The 21,153-nt window shown below is 40.4% G+C and overlaps 1 protein-coding gene across 3 annotated transcripts in view; it reads left to right on the top strand.

Moving 5' to 3' along the window:
* Positions 1 to 21,153, top strand: part of ARMC2 (armadillo repeat containing 2) — a 267,447-nt gene that overhangs the window by 202,041 nt on the left and 44,253 nt on the right. For all 3 annotated transcript variants that reach the window (XM_089664810.1, XM_089664796.1, XM_089664802.1), the window contains 5 exons: positions 599 to 774; positions 5,338 to 5,440; positions 11,633 to 11,853; positions 15,395 to 15,540; positions 16,578 to 16,677. In XM_089664810.1, coding sequence (XP_089520936.1) covers positions 599 to 774; positions 5,338 to 5,440; positions 11,633 to 11,853; positions 15,395 to 15,540; positions 16,578 to 16,677 — 746 coding nt within the window. The remainder of the gene's footprint in view (positions 1 to 598; positions 775 to 5,337; positions 5,441 to 11,632; positions 11,854 to 15,394; positions 15,541 to 16,577; positions 16,678 to 21,153) is intronic.

Below are 21,153 nucleotides of genomic sequence, written 5' to 3'. Positions count from 1 at the left end.
ATCTTCCACTCAACACTGACTACTTCTTAGTCAGGCTTTCTAATACTTAAGGGCTGTTCTGACCCCATGCCAAGCCTACTCCTTGGGGATTGGTCAGAGTCCCTTGATTTTGCAGATCAGCTCTTCCTCACCCCCACCCACTGCTTTCTAGAAACTTCTCAAGCTTGTGGAGCAGGGGGAAGTATCAAAGAACGACATGCAGAGCCTTCAGCCCTGACCTAAAATTACCTGACTTGTTCATCCAAGGTTGACTCATACCAGGCTGCTATCCAGCCACCAACTAAAAACCTATCTAGCCCCCCCCCCCCCCCCAGCTAACCAGAGGGGAGCGGCATTGAAAATATTTAGCAGCATGTTCAAGCCAATTCTTTAGTTTTTTTTGTATATCAGGAACTCATACTAGGGTATGTTCCTGACACCAATTTGATCTGAAGAAGCAGCTTGGATGAGCTGTGAAACATTTTTAAAATTACAGAATAAATCTAGTTAAATGTGACTTACTGTTACTGGCTTATTTAAATTACTAAAAAAAAATACAAATTATAACAAGAAACAACAGGAATCATCCAGATATAACATGTTTGCACCTTTATGGCAGATAAAAATGTTGAAGACCTCTGCAGCCTGTGTGTCAAATTGCAGAAGACCCTGGAAGATGGTAATATGTTGGGCAAGCGATGCAAATGGAGATCTATAATTCTGAAGATGATGTACAAGCTGGTGGACATTGGTTCTGATAGACTTTGTCTCAACTTGGCCAAGCTAATTTTAGCGGTAAGTTTTTAAAAATAGATTTTTACCAGTGTTTTTAAGTAGCCTTAAAATTTAAACTTTGTACTTTTTTGGGGGAAATTTGGCAGCCAGTCTTTCTAACCTAGGAGCCAGGAGAGAGCAAGTTCTTCCACTGATAGCAGTATAAATTGAAAAGTTTAAAGTTCCCTGTTTTTTGGTGGAATTGGGTGATGATCTCATGTCTACGAAGAGGCAAGGCCCACCTGCCGTATTCAGAACAAAATAAAAAGTTTGGAAAATACTGAATGGTGTTCCCCTCCGAGATAAGAGCTAGACCAGCAGCATTTCCAATACCACTATAATCTTTTTTTTTTTTTTTTTTTTTTTTTTTTTTTTTTATACTCAAGCTTGATTTTAACAATGGCATATGAGGATCAAAAGTCACCCTATAAATGAAACAGAGCTAAACTCTTTTTGTTTTCTATTTTAATGCATGGAGCATTAAATGGAGAATGCAGCTTTATAAGAAAAGGCTGTGTTTGACCTTTGCAGTTCAAAAGCACCTTAACCACCTCAGTACTGGACACTTTCACCCCCTTCCTGCCCAGGGTGTCCAAAATTCAGCTTTCAGCTTTTTGAATGTCAATTGCACGGTCATGCAACACTGTACCCAAATGAAATTTTAATCTTTTTTTGAGACAAATAGAGCTTTTTTTGGTATTTAATCAAAATTGTTCTTTTTTTTTTTTGCCATATAAGTGAAAAAATACAAAAATCTAAAAATAAACCCCACTTTTTCTCAGTTTCTGTTATAACATTTTGCAAATAAATAATCTTTCTTCATAAATTTAGGCTAAAATGTATTCTGCTACATTTCTTTGCTACAAATAATCCAAATCAGTGTATATTGTTTAGGCTCTGTGAAAGTTATACAGTCTACAAACTATGGTATGTATATTTGAAAATTGATCAGTCTGCCTGTCTCATTTCATGAGGCCCTAAAATGCCAGGACAGTACAAATACCCCCCAAATGACCCTTTTTGGAAAGTAGACAGTCCAAGGTATTTAGTAAGAGGCATGGCAAGTTTTTTGGAGATGTAATATTTTGTCACAAATTTCTAGAAAATTGAGAAATCAAATAATTTTTTTTTTTTACAAAGTTGGCATTTTAACAAGTTATTTCTCCAACACAGCATATGCATACTTATAATTACAACTCAAAACATATTCTGCTATATCTCCTGAATATGGGGATACCTAACTGTATTGAGGGGTCCAAAATTCAAGTAGCACGTTTGAGCTTTCAAAAAGCATAAATTAGGCATCTAATTTCCTGACTACCTATCACATTTTTGGAGGCTTTGGAGCACCAGGACAGTGGAATCACCTCAAAAATGACCACATTTTGGAAAGCAAACACTCCAAGGTATTTTTTGAAAGGCATAGTGAGTAATTTTTTGACATTTTTTTAAAAATGCAGGAAAGAAAATTATTTTTTTTTTTTACATAAAGTTGTCAATTAATTAGATATTTCTGACACCCAATGGGCATTCTTAAAATAACTCCTCCAACATGTGTGAGACTTTTTCACAGCCTAGCCACATAGAGGGGCCTGAAATCCAAGGAGTACCTTCAAGCTTTCCCAGGGGGATACATTACACATCTAATTTCTTGACTACCCATCACATTTTTGGAGGCCCTGGAGCACCAGAATAGCAGGAGCACTCACAAAATGACCACATTTTGGAATGGTGAGTCTTTTGAAGACGTAATTTTTTTGGCACACATTTTTGAAAATTTTTTTATTGAATATGTTTATTAGCAAAATTAAAAATGTTTTTTTTTTTTTTTTCGGTCTTTTTTCATTTATAGCGCAAAAAAATAAAAAAAAAAAACCAGTGGTGATTAAATATCACCAAAAGAATGTTTTATTTGTGTGGAAAAAAATGAAACAAATTTCATTTGTGTACAGTGTTGCATGACCACACAATTGTCAGTTAAAATAGCGCAGTGCGGTATAGCAAAATATGGTCTGATCATGAAGGGGGGAAATCTTCCAGAGGGCAAGTGGTAAATACCAGATGTTGTATCTTGTGTATCACACAAATCAACCAATTGTATAAAAACCGATGTACTGTAATGTTCACCTTTATATGAATGGTCAGGAAATGTAGCTTAGTGTTGTGTCACCTATAGCAGTCCCAGAGGATGGCTCGGACATGCAGATGGGCCAGCTCAGGCCGCAGGCAGACATATGGTCAGCAAACAGGCCAAAGATCAGTCCAGGCAACAGGCAGAAATGTGGTCAATAAACAGGCCAAGGTCATAACAGACGGAAGAGAGAGACAACACTGCACTGGTGTGATGGTGACCAGGAACTTTATTGCTGGCTGCACTGGTCTGTTGACACTGGAGACTAGCTTGGCTGCAATCAGGAACACTGCTGTTGACTGATACTGGGCGGGTGACACTGGGACTGGTGTAGCGATAATCAGGGACACAGTTGCTGTCTTACACTGCTATACTAACACTGCAACTGGTGTGTCAGTGACCAGGGACACTGTAACTAGTGTGACCTGATTAGGGACAAAATGACTGGTGTGGTGGTGATCAGGGACAATATGACTGGTATGTTGGTGAACAGGACACTGAGTGGTGTGGCAGTGATTAGGAACACTCTGAGGGTGTGGGTGGCAGTGATTGGGGACAATGATTAATACAACGGTGTGGTACAATGCCACAATAGTGAAAGGCCCCTTTCACATGGGATGGACTCCACCTGCTATACGCTGCTCGGCCATGGAAACCCAATCCATGAAGCTCTCTACGCACTGTTGGTATGAAGTTTGGAGGTCTTTACCTATTGACTCTGCAGACAGTTGGCAACTTCTGCGCACTGTGCACTTCAGCATGCGCTGATCCCGCTCTGTCATTTTATGCGGCCTACCACTTCGTGGCTGAGTTGCTGTTATGCTTCCACTTTGTTATAATACCACTAACAGTTGACTGTGGAATATTTAGTAGCAAGGAAATTTCACGGATGGACTTATTGCACAGGTGGCAACCTATCACGGTACCACACTTGAATTCACTGAGCTCCTGAAAGTGACGCAATTTTTCACAAATGATTGTAGAAGCAGTCTGCATGCCTAGGTGCTTGATTTTATACACCTGTGGCCATGGAGGTGATTGGAACACCTGAATCCAATGATTTGGAGGGGTGTCCTAATACATTTGACAATATAGTGTGTGTGTGTATGTGCGTGTGTATATGTATGTATGTATGTATATATATATATATATATATATATATATATATATATATATATATTCTGTTTTTATAAAATGTTTACTTTTTTTAAATTATATCCTTTCATAAGAGCAGTGCAGTGTTACCATAGTAACACTGCACTACTCTAGAGAAAGTGATTGATATTTTTTTTTTTTGCATGATAATTGCTTATACAGCCATGATGGCTGTGTAAACAATAATTTCTGACAGTTTTCGGCTGCATTGTTGCAGCCATTGAGAATAATGTGATTGGCTACAGCTGTCACATGGTACAGGGAGGCAGTGCCTGGCCCTGTACCATGTGATCTCTGTGACCAATCACAGAGCTCACAGTAGTTCTGAATGGCTGCATCAATGGCTGCCATCTTTACTACTGGACTGGAGCACAGTTCTGAGAGATGTACGGGTATGTTCACTCAGAACGGCGTTTAATAAAGCGTGTCAATTGCACGTGTACTACTCTAAAAATAAAAAGTAACTAAAATGTTGATGACCTGCGTTTTTGAGGTGCGTACAAAACTCCGTAAAGCAACATATGTTGACATGGACCCTAAATAAGGTATAGTAAAATAACATTGTTGCATTTTTTTTTTTGTGACATTTGCAAACACTGCAAGCATACATTTACACAGGAGCAGCTGCAGCCACTCCAGCTATACCGAACAGGTAATAGTAGTCATAAAGATGGGAGGGGAGCAGTGGCGTGGGAGAAGGAGCAGGGCATAGGAAAATAAACCCCAGTTGAATTTTCATGGGGAGTGTCTGCTACGCCCCAAGTCCAGGATAGTGCAAATGTTAGCTGTACTTTTTATATGATGTAGGAAGGAAAGACCACCCTGCATTTTTTACAGTTGATTTTATTTTACACACCTTCCCACCCCCTCTTCCCTCAAAAACCTTACACTCACTTGACTGTGCTCATGACATATCCATCCTCTCATCCTCCCAATTCTTCCATTCAGGCCTTTTTTTTTTCTTATGCACATAGGCAGAAAATCTATTTATCCCAATGATGAACAGCTTTTCTATAGGAAAGAATGGGATTTTCTGTGCATGCACAGGAATGCTTTATATAGGTATCTATAAATGGCTTTCACATGTGAGTCATCAGATCTATGGGTGTATTCATTGCAGAAACCCATCTCAACTGACCTTTAAAATTATCCTAAATTGTGACAACTACTCAAACACAATGTGCTTAAATGTGCTTGCTGCGGGTGACCAAACCCTATGCACCATTATAGCTGCTTTTGCTGCCTTAATAGATAAGTCTGCACTTACACAATATGTACATTTGTTCCATCATCTTCAGCTGAGAGTGAGTGGCAAGAACCTTCTGAACATCTGCAAGCTTATATTCAAAATAAGCAGAAGCGAAAACAATGACCATCTTTTCCAAAATGATGACCTGATGGGTGAGATAATTTAATCCTCTTTTCATGCAGTGCCTGACTTTATTCTTCCTTATTTTGCTCAATAGACTAGGTCAGCAGTTTTTAACACATCCCAACATTATTATTTGTCACATGTTTTTAATAGAGCTTACAAAGAGTTTAACTGTAAACTTTACCCTTATTAGGCATTAAACCATTATTGCATTTCTGAATAAAGGTTAGGCCTCATTCACATGGCTGCTAAGGCCTGCAATCTGTGAATGGGCGGCTCAAGCCGCCTAAACACACGGCCCATTCACAGACTGCGAGCCTCGGTGTCCTTGTGAATGAATGGGAAAATAAAGAAAAAAGACCAGAGGGTAAAGGACCCAGAGGCCAAAAAGGGGGTCCAAATGAGGACAAACTGCAGCCTTGAAAACCAAATAATAAACAAAAATTATTTAATTTGCAGTAAAAAAAGTACAAATACCACAAAAGACATATATGGCATGGTAAGCCAAAATATACAAAAAATTACACAAAAGATTACCTCACCACCAACCAGGGGGAAAGGAAGTCAAAAGCAGAATGGCAAGATCAACCTGGACAGCACTAGACATGCAAAAAGTCCCATAAAGATGTGATGAATAGTAGACCTGTGATGAATAGTATAGTCTCAAAATTTGAACAAGACAGTGAAGATGACAAGCAGGTGATGATATAGATAGCTCAAGAAGGTATGGTGAGTACCAAGGACAGGATTCATGTATAAATCACATAACCATATAAACATACACGAGAAGTGCATAATAATCAATCTAGATAAACATGATCCTTGATGCAACCATCAAAAATAATTGTATAATCCCTAGTATCAGGGTAAAGAGCTGCAAGTCATTCCTCCTCAGGTATCAGGTAAAGTATGAAAGTATTGCAGATCTCTCATCAAAAATGTGCGGTTAGGCTTGTGGTGCAAAATTATGTAGAATACATCTCCTCAATATTGCAAGAGTGGTTTGATGATGGAAGGGAAATGGCAATATATGACATAATATGCCCAATATCCCACAGGTCATTTAGACAGTCAATGATTATCATGTAGACATGTATCATACAGATGGCATAATAGCTTGGTGGAGCCCATAATATGCATAATATATAGATGCCTTGGATACTTGAAGCACAAGGGGTTGTCAGGTGAAGACCCAGTTCAGTAAAAGTCCACAAAAAATGCAGATATGGTAAAGTGGAAAGCTTGTGTCAAACCTGTAACAGCTAATGGTCATCAACCGACCTGTAGCCCATGCAGGGATAGTTTCTGAGGTCGGTGGAGTTGAATCCTGTGTGTTAACAGGTGAAGATCCTCCCAATATAGGGAAATCTATCAGCCACTGTTGGGTCAGATTCCTGTTGCCAGCCCCAAAAGTGCCGTGATAGTAGGCTTGTAATGCAGAGTTATGTAGAATACATCTCTATAATATATCAAGAGTGGTTAGATGATGGCAAGAAAAATGGCAATATATGACATAATATGCCCAATATCCCAGGGATCTTTTGGCCAGTCAATGATTGTCATGTAAACATATATCATGCAGATGGCATAATTGTTTGGTGGAGCCGGTAATATGCATAATATATAAATGCCTTGAATAGTGGAGCACAGGAGATTATCAGATAAAGACCCAGTTCAATAAAAGTCCTCAAAAAATACAGGTATAATAAAGTGGAAAGTTTGTGTCCAACCTGTAGCAGCTGATAATCATCCACAGACCTATAGCCCATGCAGAGATAGTTGCTGAGGTCAGTGAAGTTGAATCCTGTGTGTTAGCAAGTGAGGATCCTCCCAATGTAGGGAAATCTTATCAGTCACTGCTGGGTCAAACTCCTGTTGATAGCCCAAAACGTGCCATGATGATAGGCAAGGATTGATATATGACATACCGCATATAGCAGTGCAATATAGTGGCTAAGGATGGCGGCCGTACATGCCACAAGGAAAGCCGTGGCTCCACAGAGAAAATGTATGGATGTCAGGTCCTACAGTCTGACTGAGTCGCTCCGCAGGACTGTGCATGTGCCAGCGTGTCCAGAATGTTGACCCGTTTCGCCCACTACGTCACATGGGCTTCTTCAGATAAAGACAGCCATGTTAATGGAGTCCTTATATAGTAACACAAAGCCCTATAACGGCCAATAGGTGTGTTCTTTAAATTTAACAATGGTTGAGAGGGAACAAAAAGGATCAATGACATTCACCAATAGATGCAGTTAACACTTAAAAGAAACAAAAAGAAAAGCAAAGGATCGAACTATATCAAAGTTATATATATCCATCATAAATCAGCCATAGATAGAAGACATATATATAAAACAGGTAAATAAAATAATCAAAACAAAAGTTTGAATAAACAAAAAGTGGAAAACAAAAGACAAGGGATATGGTACGCCCGGGAAAAAAAAAAAAAAAAGGGGGAATGAAGAAAGAATAGCTTCTACTGAAAATATTGTGTAGGAATTTGGTGTATCTTAGCACACAAGCTACTTACCTCAGAAATTTCTAAATTTTTTAAATAGTCAAATTGATTTCTCATACTTGTAAATCCATAAGTAGCAACAAATCTGATGATGACATTACAGGAAAATATTTTACATGAATATATTCCATATATTTTCACCTCCGACACCTGGTCACTTCCTATGAACCAGAGCAATGTTTACATTTCTGCTATGGGCCTGTTTATTTGGGTTTGTCATTATTTAAGATAACAAGGTAATAAGTATAGGGAGAGATTTACTTAAACTGGAGCACTCAGAATGTGGTACAGCCATGCATGTCAACCAATCAGCTTCAGCCTGTTCAGTTAAGCTTTGACAATAAAACCCTGAAGCTGCTTGGTTTCTATGCAGAGTTTCACCAGATTTTTGCATGCTTCAGTTTTAGTAAATCTTCCCCCAAACAAGGCTTTCTTTTCATGATATTGTCTTGCAATCATTATTATTTTTTTTCGTGATCGTTATACCAGGGGTAGGCATTCTTTTGAGCATGGTGTGCCAGAAAATGTTTTCAAAGAAATTGAAAGTGTCAGTTATATAAAAAAAAAAAACTTTACACACTCAATCACGAAAAATAATTTTTATACAGTAAATGCTGTAAACTATTTGAATAATAGTAAGAAAATATTGAGCTTTCAAGGATAATAAATGGTAACTTAGCCCTTTTCCAGAACACATGTTGCGTGAGGCAAATATGGTAAGGTTGAAATGAATATGTCTGAATAGGACTTCTGTGAAATATACAGTTGGAAATTAAGTATGAGGTGATAGTGGTCACCCTAATAAAGTTCTCTCAGGTCAAACCCAATCTCTGCATCTTCAGACCCTAAATCATGCCTCATTGCTGCACCTTCACACCTCAGATCACCCCAATCCCTGCACCTTCACACCTCAGATCAACCCAATTCCTGCACCTTCACACCTCAGATCAACCCAATTCCTGCACCTTCACACCTCAGATCACCCCAATTCCTGCACCTTCACACCTCAGATAAAGCCAATTCCTGCACCTTCACACCTCAGATCATCCCAGTACCTGCACTTTCACACCCCAGATCAGCCCCAGTTCCTGTACCTGTACACCTTAGTTGCTCCCAATTCCTGCACTTTCACACCTCAGATCACCCCAATTCCTGCACCTTCACACCTCAGATAAACCCAATTCCTGCACCTTCACACCTCAGATCATCCCAGTACCTGCACTTTCACACCCCAGATCAGCCCCAATTCCTGCACCTGTACACCTCAGTTTATCCCATTTCCTGCACCTTCACACCTCAGATCACCCCAATTCCTGCACCTTCACACCTCAGATCAACCTAATTCCTGCACCTTCACACCTCAGATCATCGAAGTACCTGCACTTTCACACCCCAGATCAGCCCCAATTCCTGCACCTGTACATCTCAGTTTATCCCAATTCCTGCACCTTCACACCTCAGATTAGCTCAATTCCTGCACCTTCACACCCCAGACAGCCCCATTTCTATTTCTTCAGGCCTCAGATCAGCCCTAATTTCTTCATCTTTACACTTCAATTTAGCTCCAATTCCTACATTTTCACACCTCAGATTACCCCAATTCCTGCAACTCCAGACCTCAGATCAGCTCAAATTCCTGCATCTTCAGACCTCAGATCAGCCTCATTTCCTATACCTTCACATCTCTGCTCACACCAATGCCTGCACCTTCAACTGTCATATAATCCCAGTTCCTGTACTTTTACACCTCAGATCTGCCCCAAATCCTGCACGTTTACACCTCAGATCAGTCCCAATTCTTGCACCTCTAGGCCTCAGATTAGCCCCAATTTCTGCACCATCACACCTCCGCTCACCCCAATTACTAAAACTTCACACTCCAGTCCCCAGCGACAATTCCTGTGTTTTCAAGCCTTAGATAAGCCTTAAAACTCCCAGTGTGCATGGAGCCTTATAGTCTGTCCTGATTGCAAATCCACTCCAGGTTACTTTTTTCATGATTTGTAAAAGCATAAAGTGAACTGAGTTTCTGAAACAGATTGTTGGCATCCAAACTAATTTCCTCTTTTTTGCCCTTTATTATGACGGAGCAAAACGTACATCATTGCAACATTCACTTTCATTAAGGGGATAAAAACTGACCTTTAAAGTGTATTTCACTCTTGCAGCCAAACTGGGATAACACCATCCTTAGATTTGTTACAAGTTCCCTTTCGCATAGCATACCTTAAAAATATGTAAAAAATGCTGCTTACCCTTTTACTTGCTTAAAATTCTACTTAACTTGCCCCTTCTATGTAACATTTAGAAGGGGACTGGGGTATTATGTTTGCCATAATTAACCCTATCATTACTGTGCTGGCATATCTCATTATCAGTTGAAAACTAGATGTGCATGCTCTCTGTCTTAACGAAAGGTTAAAGATCTCAAGACATGGGTAATACAATGTACATATCTCACAACATTGGTCCTGGGAAGGAGGGACACTTTGGGTGGAAAAAACATGTGGTGGGTGTAGACCAAAAAATGGTAATGGCTATTTTGCACTTAATATTGAGTGTGGCTTAAGGCGACTCCATGAAAGAAAAAAAAAATCCACCCTTGCACCCCCACACCCCACCGATTACATCATTGGAGTGACCCTGGTGGAGCCGGAAATAAGGTAATAATTTTCTCCTTAATCCTCTGCCCCTAGACTAAACAATCATTAAACCCTTGCAGTGCAAGGGGTCATTATAGTTTCAAAGTGGAGCTTTAAAGGAACATTAGTTAGTAACAAAGTTAGAGTCTGAGATAAAATATTTTATACACTGTGTGCAATCTACAATCCTTTGTGGACAGAAAAAAAAATGCCTGCTGTACTGAGAGATAAAACATGCTCACCGGAGATCAGTAAGAGGAAGAAATGTGGTCACTGGGAGTTAGTGTACATAGGAGAAGACTGCCTTAATATTAGTGGTAAAAATGGAGGGGGGCACATACATTAGTGTCAGTGGGACATAGGTGGGTCATAATACTCCCTTCCTGTCAAAGACACAGGAAAACATGAGAAATATAACCAAAAGGAAAACAGCAGCAAAACATATTTTAAGACTGGGAGTTTGGAACCTTTTGTGAGTTTTTTTTTTTAATTTATTTCTGCTTCTTTCTTAGTATGTGACCCCTGCTCCACTTATTTCTTGCTATGGTGTCACTGCAATAAAAAATGGTGAATAATCTCTCCAGTGGGTTCAGAGAAATCGTTGAAAGCCTGTTGGGTGTTATAAACCATCCACACTCTAAACTCAAAAAAAATTTCTGCTGGAATTGAGCTTTAAAGCTTAAATCTGGACTCACCAAATACCTCTCTCCCACTCCATCTCTTGCATAATGTGTCCTCAGCCTGATCACATGGCATCACAAGTCCTCTTGTAGTGGTGGATTACAAATATAATTTTGTGTGTATTAAGTCTTCTAAATTTGTAATGTGTTACATTTTCTTTAAAAAAATACCCAACAAGCTGTTTTGGCTTGGAAGAACAAATTAACATTTTTCCCCACCCCTCCTTCTTAGCTAGATATCTCTGTTTATAGCTTCCCAGAATCCAAAGCCCAGTTTGAACCAACCCCATCTCTTGCTAAATGTAATATTTAGAGTCTGGTCAATACACAAGCTTCTTGCATACTTTGTTTTGAATCCTAATCTTCTGGTTTCCTCAGGTGTATTACTAGAGGTCCTACAGAATGAAGATGCCCAGGCTAACAGTGAAGCTTTCCTTTACTGTTTGGGAACTATCAAATTTCTGTCTGGGAATAGAGCTCTCCTGAGCGAGTTACTTCGAAAACAAGCAGTGGAAATTCTATTGGAGTTAATGAAGCAGATCATCCATTTCAACGGCAGACCAGAAATGGTTTCTGATATGAGCCATCTGGTAGTACAGGTCTGTTCTTTCTCATAGCTATTTCCTTATCTTGTTTTCTTTTTGTAAGCCTTTTTTTCTATCAAAAGAAATGGTCTCTTGTTAGATTATACATGATTGTTATCTTGTTTTGCTGCTGGCGATCTGTAAATTGATCTGTAAATTGCGTATAAAAATATACGTATGACAAGACCAATGATGTTATTTTTCTTTGCACAAATGACTCAACAAACCCATGTTTTACCTGAAAGTGCAAAATTCAGTAATAAAATTGGATAAAGAGCCCCCCCTCCAACACGCAGATAATGGTGTTCATTCACATCATTTGAATTTAGGGGTTCATCAGACTACAGAAAGTAAATACAAAGTAGAATGTTGTCTTTGCAGACGTCTGTGCGATATACTACGAAGTACAATAGAGACTGGTGAAAGTATTTACAGTGGGAGAAAAACAGATGAATTTTGGCTCAGTTTGCAAAAGAATATGCTACCCCAACATTTTCATATTCCTGATATGTGCCTGTTGTAAACTGGTTACACACGCATGGATAAAACCCAGAAATGTGAAGGAGAGCATTTGTAATAATTGAAGTAGAAGCCTAACTTTTAAAAAAATTTATAAATAAATGGCGCCAGGTACCTTTAAAAATAAAGTGCCTTTTGCTGCAATACTCACCTTCAGTTTGATGCTATCCAGATTTTGGTTTTTTGATTAAGTATATATACATATATGAGTTATATTGATATACAGCCCTCGCCAAAAGTTTTGAGAATGACATAAATATTAATTTTTACAAAGTTTGCTGCCTCAGTTTTTATGATGGCACTTTGCATAAACTCCAAAATGTTATGAAGAGTAATCAGATGAATTGCAATAAAATTGCAAAGTCCCTCTTTGTCATGAAAATGAACTTAATCCCTCAAAACATTTCCACTGCATTTCAGCTCTGTCACAAAAGGACCAGCTGACATCCTGTTAGTGATTCTCTTGTTAACACAGGTGTCAGTGTTGAGGAGGACAAGACTGCAGATCACTCTGTCGTGCTGATTGAGTTAGAATAACAGACTGGAAGCTTTAAAATGAGGGTGGTGCTTGAAATCATTGTTCTTGCTCTGTTAACTATGGTTACCTGCAAGGAAACATGTGCAGTCATCATTGCTTTGCACAAAAAGGTATTCACAGGCAAGGATATTGCTGCCACTAAGATTGCACCTAAATCAACCATTTATCGGATCATCAAGAACTTCAAGGAGAGAGGTTCAATTGTTATGAAGAATGCTTCAGGGTGCCCAAGAAAGTCCAGCAAGTGCCAGGACCATCTCCTAAAGTTGATTCAGCTGCAAAATCGGGACACCACCAGTGCAGAGTTTGCTTTGGAGTTTGCTTAGGCAGGTATGAGTGCATCTGCATGCACAGTGAGGCAAAACTTTTGTAGAATGGCTTGGTGTTAAGAAGGGCAGCAAAGAATCCACTTTTCTCCAGGAAAAACATCAAAGACAGACTGATATTGTGCAAAAGGTAGAGGGATTCAACTGCTGAGGACTTGGGGGGAAAAGTCATTTTCTCTGATGAATCCCCTTTTTAATTGTTTGGGGCATCCAAAAAAAAAAACTTGTCCGGAGAAGAAAAGGTGAGCGCTAGCATCAGTCCTGTCATGCCAACAGTAAAGCATCCTGAGACCATTCATGTGTGGGGTTGCTTCTCAGCAAATATTGACTCTTTGCATAAACTTCATGTAATTGTCAATAAAAGCCTTTGATACTTATGAAACGCTTGTAATTCTACTTCAGTATACCACAGTAACAGCTGACAAAAAGATTTAAAAACACTGAAGCATCAGACTTTGTGAAAATTTATATTTGTGTCATTTTCAAAACTTTTTGTGAGGGGTGTATAGTAAAGAAGCTTAAGCACAACTTTGGAAACTGTTTTTTAATGAATATGGTTGTACCTCGGGCAGCAACAGAGATTTCCTACAAATTAAAGTTTGTGTTGAAAGGGAAATAATTGAAAAACTTCAAAAAATGGAAACCATTGTAGTGCTAAATATATTCCAGGTGTTTAAAAACAGTAGTGCTCACTGTCCTACTGTTCATTTGTATTTCTAAATCGGCACACCCTGAGTTGGAAATCTGTCTACTGCCAGCACATGCAGAGTGGAACTCTGTAAGAGCTCTTTCAGACTTACTGTGGTGTGCTGTGCCCTCTGAAGAGTGATCCACGTTTAGATTGCTTTTTTAGTGGGCAATTGACAGGGGGTGCAAAGGAGTTATAACGCCTCCTCACTGCCTGATTTAACCCTATAATGCTGCACTGCCGCACCACAATTGCAGGCATTGCGTGCAGTTGCGGCACAGCCCCATTAGCTCAATGGACTAGTTTGACAGGGCGATATAGCCTGTCAAACTCTGCACCCTGAGTTATAAATGCCATGGCCTCAGCATCTGTACAGCTCATCTGGTTGTACTGGGACAGTTCGGGTAGGCCACTGGGGCATTGTAAAACCACTGTTTAGCTGCGTTTTTTGCCATCCATCATCCCTCCCAGGCCACCCACCTGAAAGAGCACTAAGGAAGGAGTGGTTTTATTGCATAGCTTTGACGTGCCACCTACTGAGTCAGACCTCTGCACTCATCAAAGCTCATGCTCTCTGCTGAATGGGGTGCTCTAGCTCTGACTCAGCAGGGGCATGTTGGACTTCTGCATTAAGGTCACTGATTCCACACAGAGAGCAAGGGTCTCACTCTGCAGCATGACGGCTGGACACAAGCTTTTCTAGTCAGGATGTGGCTAAAAAAAAACCTAAAACAAATTAAGACTTTTGTACACATTCTGTTTCAATTAATTTAGCTAAATTAAACTGAACAAATTTAGCCAATTTAAACTGAACATTCAATTTGGGTTTAGATATTATTTTATTGATTAAAAGTTGTAGTAGTTAAAAGACATCATCTTGTTCCAGAGACTTCTCCCACGACCTGGCTTGTCTACAGGACAAAAAGCGAAAGTAGTTTTCCCAAATGGGACACAGGTGGCAAAAAATTAGCAGAGGTTTTAATCCTTTCCTTCACTATCCAAAAGAAATAATCTTGGCTGTAGATAAACTCTACTTTACCAGTTATTGCTTGTTAAAAGCAGCATGTTGTCCTTCACTTAAATTAAAAGAAAAGCCACTCAATGTCTATAATTGCTGGATAAGAGGATATAACCATATGGCTGTGAGTTTATGGGGGGGCATTTATGCACAAGAATCGACTGAGCCAGATAAAAAGGCTACAATGAATATCACAATGCTAGCAATATTTCTGCCTTTTTCAGTACAAACGCTTTTTCAAATAAATGTATGTGTGAAACACAAAGCAAACAGCAAATGTATGTATTACAAAAATATCCAACCCTGTTTTGTGACTTTTGACAGACAAATATTGTTTAGCACTTTCAAACATACAATGCTTTTTGAGCAAAGGTTCCTAACACTTTAGGTTCTTTAGACAATATCTCCAAACCTTATACCTTTATCTTCTGTAATGGTGTTGACATATTTATACATATTTTATACAGCTGACTGCAACATTACGGAATCTTGCTGATCTTTCACAGTCCAGGCTTAAGTTCCTTGCATGCAATGCCTTACTTGATTTATGTATTCTTATGGAGATATACATTAATGATAAGGACATCTGTACAAATGTTTCACGGATTCTCAGGTGAGTAATAATACATTCTGTAGTAATCGTCTAATTAAACTAAAGCATATGCTGATATATTGGACATGAGTGAGACATTTTAATGCAAATAATTAATGGTTGCTCTTTAAAAAGCAGTGTGTCTGTTTCTGTGTAAATTAAATATACTATGTGTAATTTATAGAGTGGAATGATCTTAAAGCGGAGCTCCACCCAAAAGGGAAAGTTCCGCTTTAAAGTCTCCTTCCCCTGGCACTTTTGCTCCCACTTCCGCTCCGACCGCCTAGGTGATCAAAGGTGAAGTTCTCCCCCGCCCCGCAGTCTTCTGGGACTCGTAACAGGTCCCAGAATACAGCAGGACCATTCACAGTGGTCACAGCCAGGTGCCCACAGTTAAGATAGCAGCACCGCGAACAGAAGACAGAAAGTGAAAATGGCTGGGGTGAGCACAATGCTGGATCGTGGGACAGGTGAGTGGCTGTTTATTAACAGTTATTGCAGTTTTTGACTTCTAATATTTACACAGGAGACTGGAGCTCCTCTTTAAGCTTAAATCTAAACAAAAGAAAAACAAAACAAAAAGAATGCCTGAATATGGCTTTGTGAGTAAGAGGTATAAAACCCCAAGTTAAATACACAGTTGAAATGCAGATATGTGAACTGTTCCTTTCAAAAGATGTGTAATCCTGTTTTTTTATTTTTGTGATGTGTACACTTCTGCCACACTGCATAGTCAGAAAGATGAATCTGCTTTTCCATAATTGAGCTTTACAGTCTCTTTTGTTGCTAGTCTGCTCATTAGAGAAATACGTATGGTAGTCTTGATTTATTATCCAGAAAGCAGACTGGATGTGAAGAAATGACACAGGAATTTGCAAAGCTAAACAAAAAAAAAGTTTTACCCTGCCTTGCTGTGCAGTGTGACAAAGATGTGCCTCACAAGACTGAGTGAACAGAATTACAAATCTTTTTGCAGGTAAAATTGATTACTTACTGTATATAAACAGAGATAAAATTAACATTGATGTTTGTATTAACTTTTGGTGTTGCTATTCCAGCAAACTTTCTACATACAATGATTGCTGTACAGCTCTAGCAGATTGTTCCACGTATTACTCAGTGGCCTTGGCTGTACTGAATAAACATCCAAAGAAACAGGTAAGCCTAGATTTTCACTTTATTGATTTGTTATTCTATTCTGTTCTTCCCTCATGAGATGCCAGTCTTAAACAGTTCACTCTATTATGTCTTCAAAAATTATATTATTTTAAAGCTGAATGCCATATGTGTTTTAAAAGCACTATATAATCAAGGCATGTAATTATTAAAATAAGTAAATGCATTTTTACCTAAAACTAGCAAAAGTGTTGAAACCTGTCTTGATACGTACATTCCTCACCCCAGACACTACTAAACAACTCGTACACTCCCTCATCATCTCTCGCCTGGACTACTGCAACTCCCTTCTCACTGGCCTACCCAAACAAACGCTATCCCCACTCCCGTCTATCCTGAACTCAGCAGCGAGACTCATCCACCTCACCAACCGCTCCACATCTGCCACCCCCTCTGCCTATCCCTTCACTGGCTCCCTATTTCCCAGCGCATCAAATTCAAATGACTAACTCTGACCTACAAAGCCATTCACAATGCCGCCCCAAACTACCTAACTGATCTGATACCCAAATACCACCCTACCCGTGCCCTTCACTCCTCACAGGACCTCCTACTCTCTAGTTCCCTGGTCTCCTCCTCCCACGCCCAACTGCAGGACTTCCCCCATCCTCTGGAACTCCCTACCCCAATCCATCAGACTGTCACCTACCCTCCTCACCTTCACCTAACAACTGATCTCCTCCACTTATCCCACCACTCCATCCCCCACAGCCACTTCCTCCTGTACCACTTTCCCCTCCCTCCTAGATTGTAAGCTCGAAAGAGCAGGGCCCTCGAACCCCTCGTGTATTGTATTGTTACCGTTTTGTCTCATGTTCTGTCCCCCTTGCTATTGTACAGCGCTGAGCAAACCCTTTGGCGCTATATAAATACTGTATAATAATAATAATATCTGCCTCTTGTAATGTCCTGCGTGGAAAGCAAGGGGGCAGCACTCGGACCTAATTGGGGTTCCACAGCTTTGCACATTGCGGTCAGTTGGTAGCTAGAGAACTAGTAAACTAGTATTTTTAGAAGGAGATTTCCGCAAATGCAGTACAGAACTTACAAAAAAGAACCAAGGTGCTTGAACCAACGTGGCCAATGAAACTCAGATTAGTCCCAAATGTCCTGCTGCTGTGAGATCCTACTTGAGAATAAGAAAAAACAAAAAGCAACACACAATATCTCAGCGCAAAGACTCGAAGGGTGCCCGTGGTTTAGGAAGTGATGAGATTGCGTAATGTTCATACTTGTGGGTATACATTATCCAATATTACTTACATGACATAAGAACAAACTCCACATTGTTCAGTTAGGTTTGTAGAGCACTTACTGTAGATTCCACAATGTTCAGTATACACTGTGCATAAATTCAGACCACGGTGGGGAAATATGGCAGAGGAGCACTGGTTCCAAACACCCAACCCACAGGTGTAGGGTAATCCACAGCGAAGGTTGAACCAGCAGGGAATCCAGATGGCTGAGACACCAGAAGTGCCACTCCGGAGTGAGTGGACCAAAAGTGCGTCACTGTGCAACCGGAAGTCACCTAGCAGACATCAATCTGGAATCCCTCGCAGCCAGAAGCATCTCTGGTCTCCAGGATTACATGTTTCGAGGCCTATTAGCCCTGGTTTACAGTGAATACGACTTTGAAATCATGCAACTTCACTTGAAGTCGCACAATTTCAAAGTCAAATGTCAGTGTGACTTGTAAAGAAATCTATGTGACTTCATGCACAGATGTCAATGCAAGTTGCACCAGAAATCATCAAAAGTAATGCAGGAACTACTTTTCAAATCGGTACAACTCTGACAAAGTCCATTGCCGATTATAGGGTGCCATCACATGAAAAGTCACTTCGGTGTGAACCAGGGCTTAAACGCTATCCATGTGTTTTTGATGCAGAATAAAAACGTACTGGACTGCATCTGGTGTGAACCAGCCCTTACTCTATCCACAATGAATAAAAAAAATATTTTGCCTTCTGTAATAAAAATTAGATTTGTTTCTACATACCTATAAAAATCCATTTCTTTGAGTACATCATGGGACACAGAGGCTATATTCATTACTGTCTGGGTTATGTGCCACCTATAGGTGAATGGACACTGGCAGATCAATCAAACAGGAGGTCCTCCTTTATATAACCCCCCCCCATACAGGAAGTACTTCCGTTTTGTAGCAAGGTATGAAATTCCAAAAAGAGGGGAGGGACCTCTGTGTCCCATGATGTACTCCAAGAAATGGATTTTACAGGTAAGTATGTAGAAAAAAATCCAATTTTCTTTATTGTACATCACGGGACACAGAGCAGGCTATAATCATTACTATCTGGGATGTCCCAAAGCAATACATTTGAGGGGAGGGAGACACATCCCAGACGCCGGCATCAGTCCAAGTACCTATTTTGCATGCGGCAACACACTGCGGCCAAGGGCAACATCCTCTATAGCTCTAACATCCACTTGGTAGAAATTTGTGAATGTATGAACCAAAGACCATGTAGCGGCCTTGCAGACCTGAACCATTGACACCTGATGGTGGATAGCCCAAGATGCCCCCACACTCCTGGTAGAGTGTGCTCTCACCCAAAAGGGTGGGACCTTACCCTTTGAAACCATAGGCTTGAATGAATAACTGACGGATCCAGTGAGAAATAGTTGACCTGGATGCCGCCTGCCTTTCCTCGGCTCTTCTGGCAGCACAAACAAGTATTACTGACCTGTGCCACCAAACTCAAGTAAATCCTGACCACCCGAACTAGATTAAAAGTATGCAGCGATTCTTCCCCTGCCAACTGTGGACTATGAAAAAAGAAAGGCAAAAAACTGTCCTAATTCATCTGAAAACTAGAAACCACTCTAGGCAAGAAAGATGGATGAGCATGCAACATCACCTTATCTTGATGCAAGAGCAAGGATGGCTCCTTACACGAAAAAACCGCCAGCTCTGACACTCTTCTTGCCGAAGTGATAGTAACCTCCTTTCGAGTAAAAAGACTAACGGAGTTTCTTGAATTGATTCAAAAGGTGGGATGCAGGGACCACTCTCCCGTTATTAGCTGATAGCAACTGGGGGGAAAAAACCCCCATGCCAGTTTTCTATACCTGGAATATGTACTGCCAACAGGGACGACATATGCTGTTCTGCCCCAGACAAAATGTTGTTCACTTTTCCCTGAACCACGCGACTTCTGGTACTGTCCTGGTGGTTGATATACGCCACCACCATGTCCTTATTGGACCAAACTCTGGTCACAACCTGTGCAACTGGTTCATCCAATAATCCAGAGCAAAGAGTACTGCTCAAATCTCCAAGATAATGATGGGCAGTATTCTCCCCTGTGGAGACCAAGTTCTTTGAATTGTAGCCACCTCCAAACCAGCCCCCAAACCAGGGAGACTGGCATTGATAGTTCCTATCTTCCATATCCCTGGAAGGAAAATTAGCCCTTCTCCAGATTCTGAACAAACAACCACCAATTTACACTCTGCCATAGCCCAGGGACAAAGCCCTCTGGCAGTCCAATGATTGGAGCTTCGTGATCCAGACATACAGAATGTTCTTCTGGAGTGGATACCTTTTACTTCTTATATTCCGCTCTAAACTTGGAACCAACTGTTCCCTGAGCAAAGGAATATTAAGGTATTATTTGATTGACATCCCCTGTGTCCCCAGCACCGGGGCTAGGAACTTTGTGAACACTTGGGGGGCTGTGGCCAGCCCAAAGGTCAGTGCCCCAAAATAAAAATGGTGATTCTTTACTGCATATTGCAGAAAGCCTTGATAAGCCTGAAGAAAGTTAGCACAGATATGCATCATTGAGGACTATGGACACCCCAAATCTATCTCTTGCAGAGAGGCCATCACTTATGAAACTGATACCATCAGAAACAAAAGGCCATCTAGACTTATGTCTAGTGCCTTGAGATCTAAGATAGACCTCTCACGTCCCTGTTTGGTTTTGGGCCTGCAAACCTGTTGAGTGTCTTGCCATAATGAGCCCATAACTTCTGCTCCAAGCGAAAATGCAAGGCAAAAGCCTGATAACTCTGCGATGAACCCAGAAGGTCCCAAGAAGCGTACTTAACCTATTAGGTTTCTGCCCCCAAAAATAGAGCAAGTCACCTCAGAGACTGCCCTAGAATCCTCTGCCCAAGATATGTCTCAAAACACAGCAGCCTCAGACTCTGAAGGAGAAAAGCTTACAGCACCTGGCTAATCCAAGTACTAAGCAGGGTTAACCCTGCTTAGTTTATGAGTTCAGATGAGATCAGGCGTGTTCAGGGCAATGTGGATGCAGTCCACTGCAGCCAGGAATAGCTGTAATGCCAGACAAATGCAGTGGTCGAGATACACCTGACACCACTGGTCTATCGAGAAATGTGAACACCACCAGATTACTGTCCTTGTCCCCATACTAGTTTTTCAGGGCTAGCCCAGCACATATGCATCAAACGCAGCCTGATTGA

Source organism: Staurois parvus, unplaced genomic scaffold, assembly GCF_062004578.1.
Source record: "Staurois parvus isolate SC_StPar_1 unplaced genomic scaffold, SC_StPar_1.0 ptg000048l, whole genome shotgun sequence".
Taxonomy (NCBI): domain Eukaryota; kingdom Metazoa; phylum Chordata; class Amphibia; order Anura; family Ranidae; genus Staurois; species Staurois parvus.
Note: the sequence above shows the minus strand (reverse complement) of the source record. Positions and strands in the feature narration are given on the sequence as shown.